At 48.9% G+C, this 20,086-nt stretch overlaps 2 protein-coding genes across 2 annotated transcripts; both read left to right on the forward strand.

The window, feature by feature from the left end:
- The first annotated feature begins 228 nt into the window (after window positions 1-228).
- LOC126029677 (olfactory receptor 24-like) lies at window positions 229-1,170 on the forward strand. Its single transcript, XM_049787989.1, has one exon. It carries the CDS (start codon window positions 229-231, stop codon window positions 1,168-1,170), a length of 942 nt encoding a protein of 313 aa, XP_049643946.1.
- A 10,997-nt stretch (window positions 1,171-12,167) lies between these two features.
- On the forward strand, window positions 12,168-13,115 carry LOC126029676 (olfactory receptor 24-like). Its single transcript, XM_049787988.1, has one exon. It carries the CDS (start codon window positions 12,168-12,170, stop codon window positions 13,113-13,115), a length of 948 nt encoding a protein of 315 aa, XP_049643945.1.
- Window positions 13,116-20,086: the final 6,971 nt, after the last annotated feature.

Genomic DNA, 20,086 nt, shown 5'->3' on the forward strand with positions numbered 1-20,086 from the left:
TCACAGGTACTAAGTTTTCTAAACATCTACCTGAGAGTTGGAATGTTCAGGAAAGCAACCAGAAACCAACAGACACATAGATTACTGCAAATATTTTTTATCAAAGACTGAAGATGTAGAACATACAGATAATGGTGCCATGTAAGTACAGAAGAGGCATTTTTCCACTGTGATATTATTTCATCTTTCCAGAATCTTCTCTATTGATAAGTTCAAGAAATTTAGCTCATGGAGCCAAGAAACACCAGCAGTGCACTTGAGTTTATCCTGCTTGGACTCACTGAGAATCCAGAACATGAGACGCTTCTCTTTGTGCTCTTCCTCCTCATGTACCTAGTCACAGCCATAGGCAACCTGCTCATTCTCATGGCCATCAGCTTTGACCCGCACCTGCACACGCCCATGTACTTCTTCCTGGCCAACCTGTCCCTGGTGGACTTCTGCCTGGCCACCAACACGGTGCCCAAGATGCTAGCCAACCTGAGGGCGGGGAGCAAGGCCATCTCATACGTCGCCTGCCTCACCCAGATGTTCTTCTTCCACTTCTTCGGCATCGTGGACAGCGTCCTGATTGCTGTCATGGCCTATGACCGCTTTGTGGCCATCTGCCACCCTCTGCACTACACCACACGCATGAGCCCACGCCTCTGCGGATTGCTGGTGGGGGGGCCCTGGTTCTTCTCGGGGCTCCTCTCCCTCACCCACATCCTTCTCATGACCCGCCTGGTCTTTTGTGGCAGCCTGGAGCTCCCACACTATTTCTGCGACCTCACCCCGATGCTGCGGTTGGCTTGCTCCGACACCTCGGTCAACCAGGCTTTCGTGCTGTTTGTGGCCGCCCTGGTCATCGCCTCGCCCTTCGTCTGCATCCTGGCCTCATACGCCCGCATCTTGGGAGCCATTCTCAAGGTGCCCTCAGCGGGTGGGCGACGCAAGGCCTTCTCCACCTGCAGCTCGCACCTGTCTGTGGTCGCCCTGTTCTATGGCACCACCATCGGGGTCTACCTGTGCCCTTCATCTGTGCGTACAGCTGTGAAGGAGAAGGCATCGGCTGTGATGTACACGGCTGTCACCCCCCTGCTGAACCCTTTCATCTACAGCCTCAGGAACAGGGACATGAAGGGGGCCCTGAAGAAACTAGTGAACCGCAAGGTCACCTCCACATCCTGACCAGTGCTGTCTCCTAAAAGTGGGTGAATGGGAGATGGATCTTGGGTATCAAAGAGCATCGCATTACTGGCAGTTTTGACAATAGCTGTTGGAACGAAAGAGTTGGGATGAGCTGTCAATGTCATTATGATTAGGGGGAGTTCTTTGTGGTGGCTGTCTCCTGCTCTCTCCTAGGAAGACAGGTATAACCCACTTCAGGTGGCATTTAGTCTAATTCTTAATCCAATTAGCACTCTGCATTATTCTAGGGCAGCAGAAGAGACCGGATCCCAAGGTATGTGGGAGATGGTAATATTTTGATGGTATTTAATGTGAGGGGAAAGGTGGGAGAGGGTCAGAATGCTAGAAGTGGGTCTGAAAAGGAAAGCTCCCTGACAATGCGTAAGAGAATGGTGTTTTTAAAGGCCAATATTAATGATAAAAAAGTGGAGGGTCTTGAATCAGAATAAACAGTATGCAAATTGAGGAGAATTCAAGAGACGGAGAGGGATGCCTTGGCAGTATGAAAGTTGCACTGATTTGGGATAGGTTGTGTCAGGTTAAGTCAAACATTTGCAATAACCCAAGAGTTGGGCTTTTCTCCCAAGGACCAGGCAGTTTCTTTGACTTCCAGGCATCTGTTGGTGAGTAGGTGGAGTTGGTGCTTCCCAGACACCTTCAACTAATCAGATCTTTGGAAAGTCTTAATGCAATCCTCAAGGTCAAGGTTAGGAGCCTTGTGGAGGAAGGAGATTTGGGGCATAGATGAAGAGAAAGAGGCACCACCACAAAGCAGCTTTAGAAATCAACTCAGAGAGAAAAATCACAACGAGCACACCATGAATCTCTAGACAAGAGTAGAGGATGTAGGCATGGAGCAATAGCACAGTGGGAAGGGAATTTGCTTTGCAAGCAGCTGACTTGGGTTCAATCCCTGGCATCCCATATAATCCCACAGTTATTGCCAGATTTGATTCCTGAGCAAAGTGTCAAGATTAACCCCTAAGAACAGTTGGGTTTGACCCCCTCAAAACAAAGCAACACAAAAATAAAAGGGCTGGAGTGATAGAACCTGGGTAGAACACTTGCCTTCCATGCATTTGACCTGGGTTCAATGCCCATATTTCCATAGGGTCCCCCTTGCCCTGCCAGGCTTGATCCCTGAGTGCAGAGCCATGAGTAAACCTTGAGTATCTCTGAGCGTGTTCCAAAAACATAGCAAACAAACAAACAAGCAAAATGGGCAAGAGAGATGGAGACGCTGGTCTGAATCCTCCTCTTGTCCATGGAAGGAAGCATGTTGTTTGTCACAGCCCACCTTCTTTCCTTAACCCAAATTTCACCGCTGGCAGTCTCAGCCTGATGCCTGTACAACTGTAATGAGGTTAACAGCGACTTTATTTTGTCTCTTTTGAAGAACCAGAGATTTTCAAAGGTGCTAAGAAACTGGCAGATCTTCACTAGGTTGCTTTGAATCCCCACTTGCATTCAGCACTTGTCTTCCGAGAGAATTGAACTAGGAGAGTGGGGAGGACTTTTCTGAGTGGAACCACCATCCCTCTATCCCTGAGTGGTTCTAGATGAGAAAGACTCTACTTCTGGTAGGGAATCTGGTGAATGTTACCCATATTTTAAATTGAGGAATAACTGGATTTGATGCTATAAAGTACAAAACAAATATTAAAAAACTAAAAAATAGGGGCTGGAGCAAGAGTACAGCAGGAAAGGTATATTTGCCTTACAACTGATTGACCCTGGTTTGATTCCCAGCAACCCTTAGGGTTCTTTGAGAATTTCTAGGAATGAGCTCTGAAAACCATCAGCTGTGGCACGCGCGCGCACACACACACACACACACACACACACACACACACACACACACACACACACGTAATATGGTTTCTTGTTTCTACCCCAGAGTTCATTGAGCCTGGTAGGGACTTTCTCTAAATCAGTTCAATTCAAGTGAAAACTCAACTAAGCTTGCCTCACCTGGAAAATTCTCTTTTTCTTACTTCATTCAGGGTCTGACAAGGCCAGTTGGGAGAGGGTTAGGATTCTCAGACTGGTGAAATAATCCCAATGGGAACTCACAGAACGTTGGTTTTTCTTTCTCTACATCCAGTTCAAACTAAGCACTTATTCAACCCCTCCTATGTGTCCCCAATATACAGTACCAGGAAAGTTACCTTCTACTAATAAAATTCCTGGAAGAATATGTCAGTTAAAAATCTTGACCTCATTTGGTATTAATGAAACAAGTCTTGGAGTTTGTGCCATGGTGTGCGTGAACGAGAATGACTGAAAGAGAAAAGGAGAGAGAATGTATTTTACTATTTACTCATCTATCATTTCTCATTGAGTTTCTGCAACTTTGGGGCTTTAAGTAAATTGTCTGCATAGTCTGCTGTGATGTGTGTTTGTCATGGAACATGAATCTGTATGTTCTTTGCATTATGTTGTAATTTCTTTACATTACAAACCAACTCATTTTCATTTTAGTGTAATATTCCACAGTGCAGTACTGAAATAGGGGAGGGAAGAAATAAAAGTCACAGAGCCAGAAATGTAGCTCAATGGGAAAACTCATGACTTGCATGCATGAGACCTGGATAATCCCCTAAAGTGCAAAAAATTTGGAAAAAAAAATGTAGGTAAGTCCAAGGAGACTTTTTGTTTATAGCCCTTGTGACTAAGGGCTACTTGTATCAACCAATCAACTTATCTATCAGTATCTATTTATTATATCATGCCATCATCTTCAAGGATGATTGTTGACATCAATAGATGCTTTCTTTCCTTCACTCACATATTCATTCAACAAATATTTCCCCAGCCCTGACTCACTGTCCTTTGTTGTTCTAAGCACTAGGAAAGACAGTGTAAGTAAGGGGGGGCAAGATGAGAGGTGGGGAAGGAATGTCACTCATATGACCCCAAAAGTTCCCTAGAAAGATTTGAGGGACAAAGCTGTTCTGAACATTGGCCCCAACACCTGACTTGGAAGGACCTCGAAGTTTTGAAGAATTTCTCTGAGGACCCCCAGTCCCACATGGTGGGAGTGTGGGATAAAATTATAAGAATTAGATAGCTGGGGGTGGCAGTGGGGAATATATTGGCTGATATTCCTCTTAAATATATTGGCTGCAAAATCGTCTGAATCTTAGAAAAGCAACTCTTAACTTCTTGACCAGGGTTGAGAGAGAAATGTTTGCACAGTGCATCTGAGTAGATCCGAGTTCTTTGCTACTGAAAGACCAAGACCCACCTCTCTCTCTCGGATTTTTTTCTGAGAGAGAGAGAGTGTGTGTCCAAGAGATCCAAAGAGAGGGAGAGCAGGGATTTCTGAGGGGACTCAGAACACATAGCAGAAAAGTATGTTGCTTTTGCATTTCTGCTTTATTTTATTTGCTTGGGGAATATGGTGGGGGGTCTTAAGCATGCCAGGACCTAACCCTATCCCTTAAGCTATATTCCTGGACCAAGGGCTTTTGGGGGGGTACAGGAAAACTATAAGACTACATAGACCATGGCTTTCATTGCATCTAGTACCTGGGTGGGAAGTAAGTTTCAGAAGCACAAAGGTGACAAGGCAGGGCTTGGGGGATGCTGGGGACTGAAGCCATCAGAGGCTTCAGGACACAGCAAATCTCTCCCCAACCCCACCCCCGTCGCCCCGACTTCCCCCATGAGAACCCTTGAGCTCCTGGAGCCTCAGGGAGGGACTGAGAGCCCCGACCTGGCTGGACACAGGCTTACTGGACATGGGCGGCTGCAGTCCTGGATCATGACAGGAAGGGGCAGCAGACACGCAGAAACCGCTTCCTGACCTCTCCTGGACCCTGGGCAGACCCCACAACACCCCCAGGTTGCTTCTCACCCTTGCATCCACCACCACCAGCAATGGCACCCCAGGAAACCCCAAGTCCACAGCCAAACTGCTCCCACCAAGTGGGGACTGTCTCGCAGAGAGGCAGAACGTGACCTTGAGGGTACCATATTGTCTGACCCTTAAGGCAGGGGTCTCAAACTCAATTGACCTGGGGGCCGCAGGAGGCAAAGTCGGGGTGAGGCAGGGCTGCATAAGGGATTTCACTTACCGAATATTCGCAATAAAAAATCGCATTAATAAGAAAAAAATCGCAAAAAATCACACTAAACATTTGCATACCCCGAATGGAACTAACTGCTCGGGGTATGCGAATGTTTAATGCGATTTTTTTTTCTTACTAATGCGATTTTTATTGCGATTATTCAATAAGCGAATAATCGCGAATACTGCAATATTTGCAGGTCGGCCGCGGGCCACAAAATGTTGTACAGAGGGCCGCAAACGGCCCGCGGGCCGCGAGTTTGAGACCCCTGCCCTCAGGGGTGCTCTGCTGGCTACACCCAGGACTGAGGCTGTGTGGAGGGGTGTGAGGTGTGTGTATTTATTTGAGGTATTTATATATACATGTGTGCAGGAGTGTGTGCGTGGTGTGAGCGAGCACATGGATGTGTGTGGTGTGAGGCATGTGAGGTTTATGTTCCGAGGTGTGTGTGGTGTGAGTTGTGCCCTGGGAGGCCTGTGTGGTCTCAGAAAAGCACCCGGGGCCCTGCTGCCCCCTCAGGCCCTGCTCTCCCTGAGCCCCTTTTCTGGTTTCTTTTCTGCCCTCTGAGGAATGTTGTTCCTTCTCTGCAGGCCTTGCAGACTCTTCTTTTCTATCTCTCCCTTCCTCTCCCCTCCCTTGGCCCTGAAAACCTCACAGGGTCCCCCCAGAGCAGGACACAGGACAGCAGGAGGGAAGGCGCTTTGGCTCTGACAAGACTTGGGGCAAAAGCTCGGCATTGCATGGGAGTTCCGGGTTCCAACCCCCTCCCTGCAAGTTCCCTTCTTTTTTTTTTTTTTGTTTGTTTGTTTGTTTATTTTTGGGGGGGGTTGGGTCACACCCGGTGGTGCTCAGGGGTTACTCCTGGCTATCTGCTCAGAAATAACTCCTGGCAGGCACTGGGGACCATATGGGACACCGGGTTTCGAACCAACCACCTTTGGTCCTGGATTGGCTGCTTGCAAGGCAAACGCTGCTGTGCTATCTCTCCGGGCCCGCAAGTTCCCTTCTTAACCCCAGTTTTCGGGTGACCTCCTCGAGGGAACCTCAAAAGACAGCCAAAGACATTCATAAGAAATGCGTTTGCATATTTGTATTTTTGGAAAGTTTTTACCTTTTAGATTTTAGTTTTGGTCACACCGGTGAAATGCAGGGCCGACTCCTTTCTCTGTGCTCAGAGATCTCTCCTGGCGGTGTTAGGGGAACCCTCTGAAATGTGGGGATCAATCCCTGTTTGTTCTCCTGCAAGGCAAGTGCCCTCCCCCGCTGTGCTCTTGTTCTGACTCATGTATATAAATTTTGGGTAAATCAGTAACTTAGATTTAGAGAAATCTTTTTTTCATATAACTATCTTCGTTGTGTTTAGAATTCCACTCTCTCTGCCCACATCACCCAAGGATTCACATCATAAAAGGAATCCGGGGAACCTCAGTGATAGAACAGCAGGGAGGGCATTTGCCTTGTACTGGGCTGACCCGGGTTCAATCCCTGACACCACAGATGGTTTCCTGAACACCACCAGAAGTGGGCCCTGAGCACAGCCAGGCTCAGACCATAGCACTGCCATGAGTGGCCCTAAAACAAACTAACAAAAACCAAGTAACTGGCTCCATCATTGGCTGTCACTCATCCAAACGCCTGGTACTGAGCCAACTTCTGGGCTGTGGGTGCCAGAGTGAATCTGATGTAATCAGGACCAGGAGTGGGTCAGAGGCAACCTGAGACCAGGTGCTGGGCCGGCGAGGATTCCCGCTGCCGCTCAGGGCCCGGGTTCCAGGCCGATGTAATGAGGGTCTTGGGACACTGTACCCCAGGGACCTACAGATTTAGGGCTTGGCATGACCGGCTCTGTGCACAATGTCTCAGTTAGGGGGACCCCGGCTGAGCTGGGCTCAGCGATGGGCATCTGTGAGCTTCTCCATTTGTCTGTCTGTCCTTAGCTGGTGGGACTACCACATCCAGACCAGTAACTGAGCACCAGGGAGACCCGCCAGGTGAAGAGGAGACACCCCTCTTGTTGTTGAGGACAGAAAAGCCACGTGTCCCTTCTCTGTGCAGGGGAGGCTAAGGTGAGTGATATCCAAATACATCTTTTGTCTGTCTGTCCACCTGTCTGTGTATCTGTCCTGGGCAACACTTTTTTATTGTTCATTTTTAACTTTTATTCTTCCTGTTGTTGTTTTTTTTTTAATTTATTTTTGGGTCATACCTGATGTTGCTAAAGGCTGACATCTGGCTCTGTGCTTAGGGAGCACTTCTGGCACTGTTTTGGGGGACCCTGGGAAGCCGAAGATCAAACAAATGCTTGACCTGCTGACTTAGCCTTCTAGCCCTTTGGTGTTCATTTTTGTTTGCTTGGGTTTTTTTTTTTGGGGGGGGGGCACACTCAGGCATGCTCAGGGCTTACTCCTGGTTCTCCACTCAGAAATCACTCCTGGTCATGCTTGGGGGATCCTTTGGGGGTGCTGGGGATAGAAAACAGGTGGGCCCTTTGCACAGCAAATTCCTTCCTTGCTGTCCTTTTGCTCTGACTCCTTGATGTTGATTTTTCCATGAAGGCACTGTGATTTGAAAAGTTCATGGTTGAGTTTCAGACATCCAATGTCCCAGCTCCAATCCCACCAGCAGTGTCACCTCCTCCCAGTGAGGACCCGGATCTCTCCAGCCCTCCAGTCTGCCTCCTTGACAGGCACGGTCCTCAGGTTTCGTCCCAGTGCTGCAGATCCTGGTTACATTCTTGGTCATTGTTCTCTGAGGACCCCTGTCACTTTGGAGGTGTGAAGGTGTCAACTCCTCATGTCTTGGGGTCCCTTCCTACCCCGACATTGTCCTCTCAGCAAACTATTTAAAATTTGCTTTGATTTTGTTTGTTTTTGTATTTATTTGGGGGTGGGTGGATAGCACACCTGGCACTGCTCAGGGTTTTCTCCTGGCTCTGCACTCTCGGATCACTCCTGGAAGTGCTTGGACACCCTATGGAGTTCTGGGAATCGAGCCCACATCAGTTGTGTGCAAGGCAAGTGCCCTCTCTACTGTGATACCGATCCAGCCCCTATATTAAAAAAATATTCAATTATTGGATAGCACAGCTCTAGGGGCGATAGCATAGAGGTAGGGGTTTGCCTTGCACGCAGCCGGGATGAACCAGAGTTTGATTCCCGCCATCCCATATAGTCCCCAGTACCTGCCAAGAGTAATATCTCAGTGCAAAGCCAGGACTAACCTCTGAGTGTGCTGGGTGTGGCCCCCAAACAAACAAACAAACAAGCCAACTCAATGATCTGGGTTCAGGTCTGTGTTTACAATAGTGTAGTGCTGATGAGTTGTGTTGGATGGGGGGCTTGGAAGGTGCTCAAGGATTCTCCTAGCAGGGTTTGGGGGACCCTATGGGGATTGAACTTGGGTTCAGCTTTGTGCAAATCAAGCATCTCCCCTTTGTGCTATTACTCTGGCCCTAGAATGCATGTTTGAAAGAATAACCACCCCTGACATGCTGAGATAAACAGTCAAGATTGAAGTGGTGCTTTATCAGATCAGGCTCATTTCATTTTTCCATATTCATTTAATTTTGGTTTTGAAGCTACCCCTGGAAGTACTCCTGACTTCTGTACTCAGGAATTACTCTTGTGGTGGTGTTCGGGGGACCCCTATGGCATGTCGGGGATCAAAACTAAGTTGGCTCTGTGCAATGCAAAAACCTTCCCTTCTGTGCTATTGCTCCAGGTCATTTTACTCGAGTGAAAAAACATGTGTGAGCCCATCTTTATATGTGTGTGTGTGTTTGTGTGTGTGTGTGTGTTACCCTATCTATGTGAAGTTATTCTTCTGCTTTCATTCTGCTTTCTTCTTTTTGCTCCCTTCTAAGTCTTCCTATGCTTAATTTAATCCTATACTTTTTTTGGGGGGGCGGTCACACCCAGCAGCACTCAGGGGTTTCTCCTGGTTCTATGCTCAGAAATTGCTCCTGGCAGGCTCGGGGGACCGTAAGGGATGCCGGGATTCCAAGCACCGACCTTCTGCACGCAAGGCAAACGCCTTACCTCCATGCTATCTCTTCGGCCCCATAATCCTATACTTTTAAGAATTTGTTACTGTGTCTGCATTCATAAATATCTCCACATGTAGATAGGCAAAGGAGGTACTAGTCCAGCTCTTTGTTATTTAGAGGAGAGAGAGAGAGAGAGAGAGAGAGAGAGAGAGAGAGAGAGAGAGAGAGAGAGAGAGAGAGAGAGAGAGAGAGTCAGAGTCAGCTGCTGGAGCACTCAGGCAGGAAGCTCTGCTGTACCTCAGATGAACAGCACAGACTGGATGGGTTCATTCTAATGTCCAAAAACAAATTCAGAGTCAAGAGCAATAGTACAGCAGGGGAAGTATTGGTCTTGAACACAGCACACTCAAGTTCTGTCACTGGCATCCCATAAGGTCTCCAAGGATTGCCAGGAGTGACTTCTGAGCACCTTTGAGTAGTGTCCCAAAAAGGCAAATTAAGAAGCAGGTCATTCTTGATACTGCCCTACAAAGCTCATTTCTAATATTTTACTGCCTCCGTCCCAACCCTTACTTCCCCCCATCCTCCCATGTAGGTGCAGCTAATGACATGAAGCTCACCACATAGAATGATAAGTGCAGTTAGAGAAATAACTACACTGAAAACTATCATAATAATGTGAATGAATGAGAGAAAAAGAAAGCCTGTCTCGAGTACAGGTGTGTGTGTGGGGGTGGGGAGTGGGTAGATCTGGGAAATTGGTGGTGGGAATCCTGCACTGGTGAAGGGGGGTGTTCTTTATATGACTGTAATCATACAAGTACAATTATATTTGTAATCACGGTGTTTAAATAAAGATAATTAAAAAAAATGAAGAAGCAGGTCATTGCCACTGACACGGACCATTTGGTTCCACTACAGACGTTGAATGTAAAATAACATTTTATGGTTCATGATCAGGACTAAATTGAGTGTAATATTAAAACTGGGAAGCCTGCATTGGGGTGATCATGCACAGAGGCTTCCCCAAGGAGGAAGAGAAGAAAGAGTGCAAATGCAGGTTATGGGACTGCAGAAATGCCAGTAATGTTCAGTGCAATAAAAAAATATCTATGAAAGGGCTGAAGCGATAGAACAGCGGGGTGTTCGCTTTGCATGCAGCTTACTTGGGTTAATCCCCAGCATCCTACAAGGTCCCCCAAGCCTGCCACGAGTGATTCCTGAGCACAGAGCCAGGACTAGCCCCTGAGCACTGCCAGGTATGACCCCAAAACCAAAAATTTAAAAATCTATACCAGGGGATGGAGAGCGAGAGCTCAGCAGGTAAAATTCCCCTTCCCAGGCACTCTATGAAGTCCCTCTGAACCTGTCACAAGTGGTCCCTGAACAGAGCCAGGAGGAAGCCTTGAGCACTGCCTGGCATGGGGCTAACACCAACCAGAAGTGCCAAGTCAACTGGGGGAAGAGACGAAGGGAGAGAAAAATGCAGGACAGAGAAAAGTGAGAAACTGTCCAAATATTCAGTCAGGTCCCACAGGAGGTGGGGACAGAGATGCTGGAAGACAGGAGCAGAGTCTCAGCATTTGAGAGTTCCAGGTTCAAACCTCATCACCAGAGGGTCCCCGGAGCACAGATCTTCTCGAGTCCTTCGACCATGTCGAGGTGTATCCCCAACTACCCTTCCCCAAACAGAGCCCAGAATTTTCTCCCTGGCTCTGCATGACTTCCCACATACAATACCAGGAGTGACGACTGAGCACAGAACTGGAAGGACTCTGAGCATGACTGGATGTACCCCTCAAAACCCTCTAACTCCCCAAATTAGAAGATCATTGAAGCATCAGGGACCCCCATCTTGGACATGTGACACCATGGCTCAATCATGAGCACATACCAAGAACCATTGTTCTAGAACTGGGCGCTGAAGGGAAGGAAAGTGATAGGCACGATACCCCTCAGTTATAGTACTGCAAACCACAGTGTTTAAAGTGGGGTGGGGAGTGAAAATAAGAGAATGATACAGGAGCCGGAGAGATAGCATGGAGATAGGGCATTTGCCTTGCATGTAGAAGGATGGTAGTTTGAATCCCAGCATCCCCTGTGGTCCTCCCAGCCTGCCAGAAGTGATTTCTGAGCATAGAGCCAGGAGGAACCCCTGAGCGCTGCTGGATTTGACACCCCCCCCCAAAAAAAAAAACACAAAAAAGCCCTATATCTTCTTTGTAGTGATTATTTTGAAAAAAGAAAAGAGAGAATGATACAGAGAGAGACAAACAGGCAGAGAGAGACAGACAGACAGACAGACAAAAGAAAATCATCTAGCCAGAGAAAGGGGTGGGGAGGACAGGAGGAAAACTGAGGACACTGGTTATGGCAAATATGCCCTGTTGAAGGGTGTTGGACATGGTATGACTGCAACTCTATCAGAACAACTTTTACCTCTGTGTGTGTATGTGTGTTGTTCTGTGAAATCAATGCTATGACAAATACTTTTGTAGCCGTGTTGATTAAAATAAAGTCATTCAACTAGAAAACAACCAAATACTGGGGCCGGAGAGATAGCATGGAGGTAAGGCGTTTGCCTTTCATGCAGGAGGTCATCGGTTCGAATCCCGGCGCCCCATATGGTCCCCTGTGCCTGCCAGGAGCAATTTCTGAGCCTGGAGCCAGGAATAACCCCTGAGCACTGCCAGGTGTGACCCAAAAACCAAAAAAAAAAAAAAAAAAAAAAAAAGAAAACAACCAAATAAAATATTATTGTCCTGATGCACCACCCAGATGAGTGGTGGTCCAGCCATTTTCTTCTGAGCTTCCAGAATTATTTTAAATTTTGTTTTATTGAAAAAAATTGTGATCCACAGAGTCCTTCATATTAATTTCTAGAATGTTCTTCTCATTTGCTTTCATGTCCTTTCTCTCTCTTCCCCCACAGTGAGGCGATGCCCAGGCAGCCCGCAAATGCCAGCAGTGCTCTGGAGTTCATCCTGCTGGGACTCACCGAGAACCCGGAGCATGAGACTCTCCTCTTCGTGCTCTTCCTCCTCATGTACCTAGTCACAGCCATAGGCAACCTGCTCATCCTTGTGGCCATCAGCTCTGACCCGCACCTGCATACGCCTATGTACTTCTTCCTGGCCAACCTGTCCCTGGTGGACTTGTGCCTAGCCACCAACACAGTGCCCAAGATGCTGGACAACCTAAGGGCGGGCAGCAAGGCCATCTCGTACGTCGCCTGCCTCACCCAGATGTTCTTCTTCCACTTCTTCGGCATCGTGGACAGCGTCCTGATCGCCGTCATGGCCTATGACCGCTACGTGGCCATCTGTCACCCTCTGCACTACACCACACGCATGAGCCCAAGCCTCTGTGGGCTGCTGGTGGGGGGGCCCTGGTTCTTCTCAGGGCTCCTCTCCCTCACCCACATCCTTCTCATGACCCGCCTGGTCTTCTGTGGCAGCCTGGAACTCCCACACTATTTTTGTGACCTCACCCCAATGCTGCGGTTGGCTTGCTCTGACACCTCGGTCAACCAGGCCTTCGTGCTATTCGTGGCTGCCCTGGTCATCGCCTCGCCCTTCGTCTGCATCCTGGCCTCGTATGCCCATATCTTGGTTGCTATCCTCAAAGTGCCCTCAGCGGGTGGGCGACGCAAGGCTTTCTCCACCTGCAGCTCGCACCTGTCTGTGGTCGCCCTGTTCTATGGCACCACCATCGGGGTCTACCTGTGCCCTTCATCTGTGCGTACAGCTGTGAAGGAGAAGGCATCGGCTGTGATGTACACGGCTGTCACCCCCCTGCTGAACCCCTTCATCTACAGCCTCAGGAACAGGGACATGAAGGGGGCCCTGAAGAAACTTGTGTACCGCAAGGTCACCGTTATGTCTTGACCATCACTACCCTTCTAGTGGTGGGTAAATATGGAGAAGGGTCTTGGAAATTCTGGAATCTTGGATCTTGGAAAATGTATTGTGTGGTGTAGAAAAGGGACCCCCGGGGATTTTGACAGTACCTGTTGCAAAGGAAGCATTGGGTTGAGCTGTCCTTCTCTCTCATGATGGGTTGTCAGGGGTTACTGAGCCCTTTGTGGAGGGCTGTCTTGTTTTATTTTTTAAAGTTGGATGTAGGGGACCAGAGTGATTGGATAGTGGGGAGGGTGTTTGCTTTGCAAATAGTGAACCTGACTTTAATCCCTGGCATCCTACATGATTTTCTGAGCCTGCTAGGAGTATTTTCTGAGTGCAGAGCCAGGAGTAACCTCTGAGTGCTGTCGGATGTGGCCCCAAAACAAAACAAACAAAAAATATGTAGAATGGAGGTAGATACCATAGGGTTAGGATCCAAACTAGAAAAGATAAATGTAATTCACACCAGGTTGCATTTACCCCAGTTCTGAATCCAGTGAACACCCCGCATTATTCTGGGGGAAGCTAAAGAGACTGAATTCTACCATGTATGGAAGATGGTAAAACTTTGATGGTAGTTAACTTGCTGGGAGCATTTGGGAGAGAGTCAGAATAGCTGAATGAAGACTGAGCAGGAGATATCCAGGCAGGTTTCCTGGAAGAACTACCCTCTGGGTGCCATGCATAGATGGTCTGGCTGAGCCCACATACATCAGGGAGAAACCAAACAAAATGTAGCAGCAGGCAAACTGGGGTGTGAGAAGTTTACAGTTACGCAGTAGGACTTAGAGAAAGGAGAAAATGAGGAGCTGGAGGACCAATCACAGGGGATGGCATTTCTCCTGAGAGCCTGGAGTTTATTTAACTCTAGTCAGCATTTCCAGGGAGTCTGGGGAGAAGAAGAAAACCCTTCTCCCTTCTTCTAGCCTTTCCGGTAGAGACAGCCTGGTGGGTGGGGATGGGGTTAGGAAAAGTAGGAGAAATGCATGTAGGCTGGACGGGTCTCAGGTCAAAAGGGGGTGACCCCCATTCACTGAAAGTGCACCCCAAAATTCTAAAGGAAACTCAGATGCACCCACTCGCCATAGAAATATGACAGCCAAGGCTCTGTCTCAAGTGCTCCCTTTTCTAGACTCGTGGCTCTGACATTTCCCTGGAAGATCAGAAAACCAGAAAACCAGGCCTGTGTCTGGGGCTGATTGTTCTCAAGGCCTGCAGAGAGATTTTTGTGATGCAGAAGTATAAGGGGCCCCTGATGTGGAAAGACACCAGAACTTTTGCTATGATGTCCACGCGGGTCTGCTTGCTCTTGCTCTTCAATTGTGTGTGACCTGTTTTGTTTTGTTTTTCAAAGTCACTGTGTCATTTCTTTCCAATAACCATGTCTGTGACTTCTTGAATTAGTCTTAATTGCCTCCGAAAGAGTGAGTCACTTTCAGTGTTTTCATGCTGTCTGGGGGGGGGTGGAGGTGGATGGAGGAACTTGCCTTGTCCGTGGCCTGGCCAACAGGGTTTGATCATAGGGTCTCCTGAGCCAGGAGGAGCTCAGCCCTTGAGCACTATGTGGGATGTGGGGCCAATCCAAAAAATAAATAAATTAATAAAATTTAAGAAACTGTCTTGGAGGGGCCAGAGAGATAGCACAGTGATAAGGCGTTTGCCTTGCATGTGGCCAACCTGGAATTGAACCAGTTTGATTCCTGGCATCCCATATAGTCCCCCTGAGCTTGCCAAGAGCGATTTCTGGCCCAAAAACCAATAAATAAATAAATAAATAAACTGCTTTAAAAAAAAAAAGAAAAAGAAATTGTCCCAGAGGCTGGGTGGGGTGGAGTGTGCAGTTTCAGATAAGAACACATGGGGGCAATAGACACATTTAGAGTCTCTCTCTCTCTCTCTCTCTCTCTCTCTCTCTCTCTCTCTCTCTCTCTCTCTCTCTCTCTCTCTCTCTCTCTCTCTCCCTCTCTCTCTCCCCCTCCCTCTCTCCCTCTCTCTCCCTCTCTCTCCCTCTCTCCCTCTCCCTCTCCCTCTCCCTCTTCCTCTCTCTCTCTCCCTCTCCCCCCCTCCCTTTCTCCCTCTCTCCCTCCCCCCCCCCTCTCTGTCCAAGCACAGCTGTAAGTTAAGTCAGGTGCCTTAAACTTTCTTTTTTTGGTGGGGACACAGCCTTGGGTCACATCTGGCAGTGCTCAGAGCTGACTCCTGACTCTGCTTAGGACTGACTCCTGCCTCCTTGCTCAAAAATCTCTCCTGAGGGTGCTCAAAAACCCCATTGGTTGCTGGAAACTCAAAGAGATGAAGGGGCTGGCTACCCTGCAAAGCCAGCACTATAACCTCTGTGCTATCTCTCCCGCCCTCCTTAAACTGACTTCCACGATAACAAGTTATTTCTAACAGGTAGAGAGGAAGCTGAGGATCAGAGAAGTCTATTAACCAGCCTGAAGTCACAGAGCAACAGTAGAAATCCAGGCAATGGGCAGGACGAGCTCTTGGAAAGGAAATACCAACGCTGGCCTGTGCCCAGGAGGCATTTTTCTTCTGTGCAGAATAAGCTATGCCAGCCCTCCTTTTTTTGCTGCCCTGTGAATACATTCATCTCCCCATGACCTGGGCCAGGAAAGGTTGTTTCTCATATTCCTCCGCTAAGAAACACGGAAACTCACTCCCAGCCATAACGTCTGGGGGCTGGAGCCATAGCATAGCAGGTGAGGCACTTGCCTTGTACAGGGCCAACCTGGGTTTGATCCCTGACACCCCACAGGGTCCCCTGAATACTGCCAGGGGTGATTTCTGAGCAGAGCCAGGAGTAACCCTGAACCTAACAAATAATAATAAATAATACTAATACTACTACTACTAATAAAGAATATGGCCTAGGGTATGCCAGGCCCTCCCCACCACTTTGTTTGGATTATTGTTTTGGGGCCAGGGGTTACTTCTGATTCTGTGCTCAGAAATCACTTCCAGCATGCTCGGGGGACCCTAGGGGATGCTGGGAATCAAACCCTGATTGGCTACTACAAGGCAAAGGCCTTCCTGCTGTGACATAGTGGAGGGGATGGGGTGGCGTGGGGGGCTTTTCATCACTTTATACCTCTGTATTCTCTTCCTTCCAGGAAGGCTCAGAGAGGATGGGGAACTGGCTGGGTGCCACACAGCAAGCTGTGGGCTGAGTTTGTGTTTCGACCCTGGCATTGACCCCCTCTCTTGGAATCCCTCCTGTTTGCTACAGAGGCTTACTGGGAAGCTGGTGTGTGTGTGTGTGTGTGTGTGAGAGAGAGAGAGAGAGAGAGAGAGAGAGAGAGAGAGAGAGAGAGAGAGAGAGAGAGAGAGAGAGAACCTGTGTGTAAGACAGTGGCATGAGGTTCCAGCAGGGGGGGTGACCCCCCACATCTCAGTACTGCAGGAACCTAGGCCCAACCTCCTCCTACACCCAAGGCTGGCCCCTGGTCTCAGACTCCCAGACAATAGGGTGCAGCTGAAGGACAATGGGACTTCTCAATTACTAATGCCACTCCTGGGCGGGACCGCCACCCCACAGAGAGGGAGGCCAAGAACTGGGGTGACTGGGCAGGAGCCCACATCCCCCACATTTTTGGAGTATAGGGAACATTTGGTTTTAAAAAGGAGAGAAAAGAAGAAAATAGAGAAGGGTAGAAAAGAAAAGAAAAAGAGAGGAGAGAAAAAGAGGAAAAATTTCACACTAGAATTTCTTCTGTCTCAGGGGCCAGATAGCACAGCAGGGAGGACCCAACCTTGCATGCAGCCAACCCGGGTTCAATTCCCGGCACCCTTAGGGCTCCGGGGACATTATGAGATGCCAGGAATCAAACCGTGTTGACTGTGTGCAAGGCAAATGCCCTACCCACTGTGCTATCTTTGGGGAACCCAACATTTTTTTAATTTAAAAAAAATATTGATTGGTTGGTTGTTGGGCCACACCCAGCAGTGTTCAGGGGTTATTCCAGGCTCTGCACTCAGAAATCGCCCCTGGCAGGCTGGAGGACCATAGGGATGCTGGGACTTGAATGGGGTCCCTCCCGGGTGGGCAGCATGCAAGGCAAACACCCCACCACGTGCCATCTTTCCAGCCCCAACAATTTTTTATCTTAATGAAGAATTTTCAAGAAAATCCAGCTACCATGAATGTCCCTCCCAGCTGCTATTTTGGAGACCCCACTGGGCATTGAGGTCTCCCCAACTCAGCCTGAGACCCCACCGCTGCCTATTCGTTCTGAATTTCTTGAGTGACACTCAGGAAGTCAGTCAGGACTGGGAGCCAGTCAGGACCTGGGAACTGGTGAGTGGCATCTTCGTGGCCCACCTCCAGGATTAGGTTCATGGGGCCATGTTCCTGGTCCGGGCTGGATTTCAGACATCTGATGCTTAGCCTGGGGGCAGGGGCCCCGGATATGCGTGTGGAGCCAGGGCTGAGGGACACCCCACATCTTCCTGATGTCTTGAATGGCCGGCTCATGGCAGGGCCCCCCTGGAGGCCGGTGGTGCCTGCTGGTGGTTCTGGCCTGGTGGTACCTGTTTCATCTTGGTAAGTGGGTCCACCCTGGTGTGGAGAGCAGGGAAAGGGTCCCGACAGTTGTCACCTCTTCTTCCAAGCCACTTCCCTCCACTAGCCTTCTCTTGGAATGACATTACATTTCGCTTTTTTGGTGTGTGGGGAGTTGGGACCACATTCAGTGAGTGGTGCTCAGGGCTGACTCAGCTCTGTGCTCAGGGATCACTTCTGGCAGTGCTTGGGGGACCTATGGGGTGCCAGGCATTGAATCCTGGTTGGACATTTGCAAAGCAACCCCCCCATGTACTATTGGCAAGATTCCTGAATTCAGTTATTTTTTTGGTTTTTAAGCTATACCCTGCGGACCTTGGGGGACCCTAAAGATGCCAGGGGTCGAACCTGGATTGGCTGTGTGCAACTCAAATGCTTTGCCTAAGTTGGCTCTTGAGTCTCATTCTATGCTGCACCCCAAAACAGTGCATTCAGGACTCCAGTAAATTCTGACCTGGGTTTACACCCCCAGTCCTGAGTGGACCCCCCACTACAGCATGAACTGAGGACCTTTGTAGACAGGATTGAGGCTGAACCCCCAACCTGGGTGAGCCCCAGTGCTGAATGAGCTGAAGAAGGACCCTTGGTTGAATCTTAACAACTGAACTTCACTGTTTTTCTTTTCTTTTTTTTTTTTAACTTTATTTATTTATTGCTTTATTGGTTTGGGGGCCACACCTAGTGGTGCCCAGGGGTTACTCCTGGCTCTGCACTCAGAAATCGCCCCTGGCAAGCTGGGGGACCACATGGGATGCCTGGAATCGAACCAGGTCCTTCCCAGGTCAGTCTGGGAAGCATTTGCAAGGCAAATGCCCTACCGCTGTGCTATCCCTCCGGCCCTGGCTCTCTATTTTTCTATTTAATTTGGGGCCACACCAGACAGTGCTCAGGGCTGACTCCTGGCTCTGTGCTCATGGTTGACTCCTGGCTCTGCACTCAGGAATCACTACCGGTGGTGCTCATGAGACCCTGTGGGAAGCCAGAGATGGAACCTGGGTTGTCTACATGCCAGGCCAGTGCCCTCCCTGCTGTCCTATCGCTGCCACCCCAAGAGTGATCCTTGGTGACCTCCAAGTCTCAGCAACTCCTCTGCAAAAAATAAACTGATAATGGTTGGTGTTCAGAGTCCATTTGGAAGATTCTATGCACTTGGCTAGACAGTGCATTGGGGTGGTGCGGAGCAAAAGGAGGGAAGACAAGGCAGGGGCCTTCATCTTGCAAAGGCACCCCTGAGGTTCCCAAGAACCTGTGTGCACCCCACTGCTGCTCCTGGAGAAAAAACTGCATGTTGTAGGAGACTTCAAACTGCATTTGACCCCAGTGCCCTGAAAGAAGAGGGGGGGCAATTCGCATCCCCAATGCTAGCAGGACATTGCCTGGCGATGTGGCTCTTGGTGCGTTCGTGGTGCAGACCGTGTGTTGTTGCATTGTGGGACGTTGTGGTGCATTGCGGTTTCTTGCAGTCTGTTGTGATAAGAAGCATTTATTGTGTTGCATTCTGGTGCAGTGCATGGTCTTATGCTATGGTGCATTGAGATGTGGTACGTTGTGGTGCCGTGGGTTGTGGTGCATTGTGTTCAATGCATCCAGAGGTGTCCCCTGACCTCTCTTCAATGTGGTGCATGAAGCTAATGGTGCAGGGTTAAAGGCTCTTCAGAGGTCCCCAGAGGGCCCCCCACATCCTGGAGCCTCTCAGCAGAAGCTAGGCTCAAAGTTTCAGTGGAGGATGCAGGGGCACTGGGAGGGAAGAAGGGGCGAGAAGAAGGAGGCACTTTCTCCTGGGCTGCCAGATCAGACAGATGAGACCCAGGCAGGGGGAGCATATTCTTGTTCCAGATTCTGCAGAAATAGCTCATTGCAGTGGACACCACCAGCCCCACCTGCAGGAACAGTGTGAACTGCGATATTCTGTTTTGGGTTATGCCTTTGAGTGGGTCACACCTAGCGGCGCTCAGGGCTGCCTCCTGGCTCTGTGCTCACAGATCACTCCTGGCAGTGCTCTCTGGGACCCTATGGGGTGACGAAGATTGAAGCCAGGTCGTCCGCTTGCACAGCAAATGCTCTACCCACTGTGCTATCTCTCTGACATAATATAACATATTATCATATAAATATAAATATAAATCATTATATTTAGACCTTGCTGCTACCTATAAGAGTTCACTCCCCCCTCTTTTTTTTTTTTACATTTGTTTTGGTTTGGGGTGGATGCTAGGCAGTGCTTGGGGGCCACTTCCAATCACTCTATAGGTGCCAGAAACTGAACACCGGTCTCCTCTGGACTTTGCAAAGCCTGAGCTCATATTGGCCACTTGGATTGATTTCTCTTTACCTCATTTTTATTTGTGGGGTTGAATAGAGTCCTGCAGGGAAGGCACTTGCCTCACACCTGGTC

This window comes from Suncus etruscus, chromosome 15 (genome assembly GCF_024139225.1).
Source record: "Suncus etruscus isolate mSunEtr1 chromosome 15, mSunEtr1.pri.cur, whole genome shotgun sequence".
Classification (NCBI taxonomy): domain Eukaryota; kingdom Metazoa; phylum Chordata; class Mammalia; order Eulipotyphla; family Soricidae; genus Suncus; species Suncus etruscus.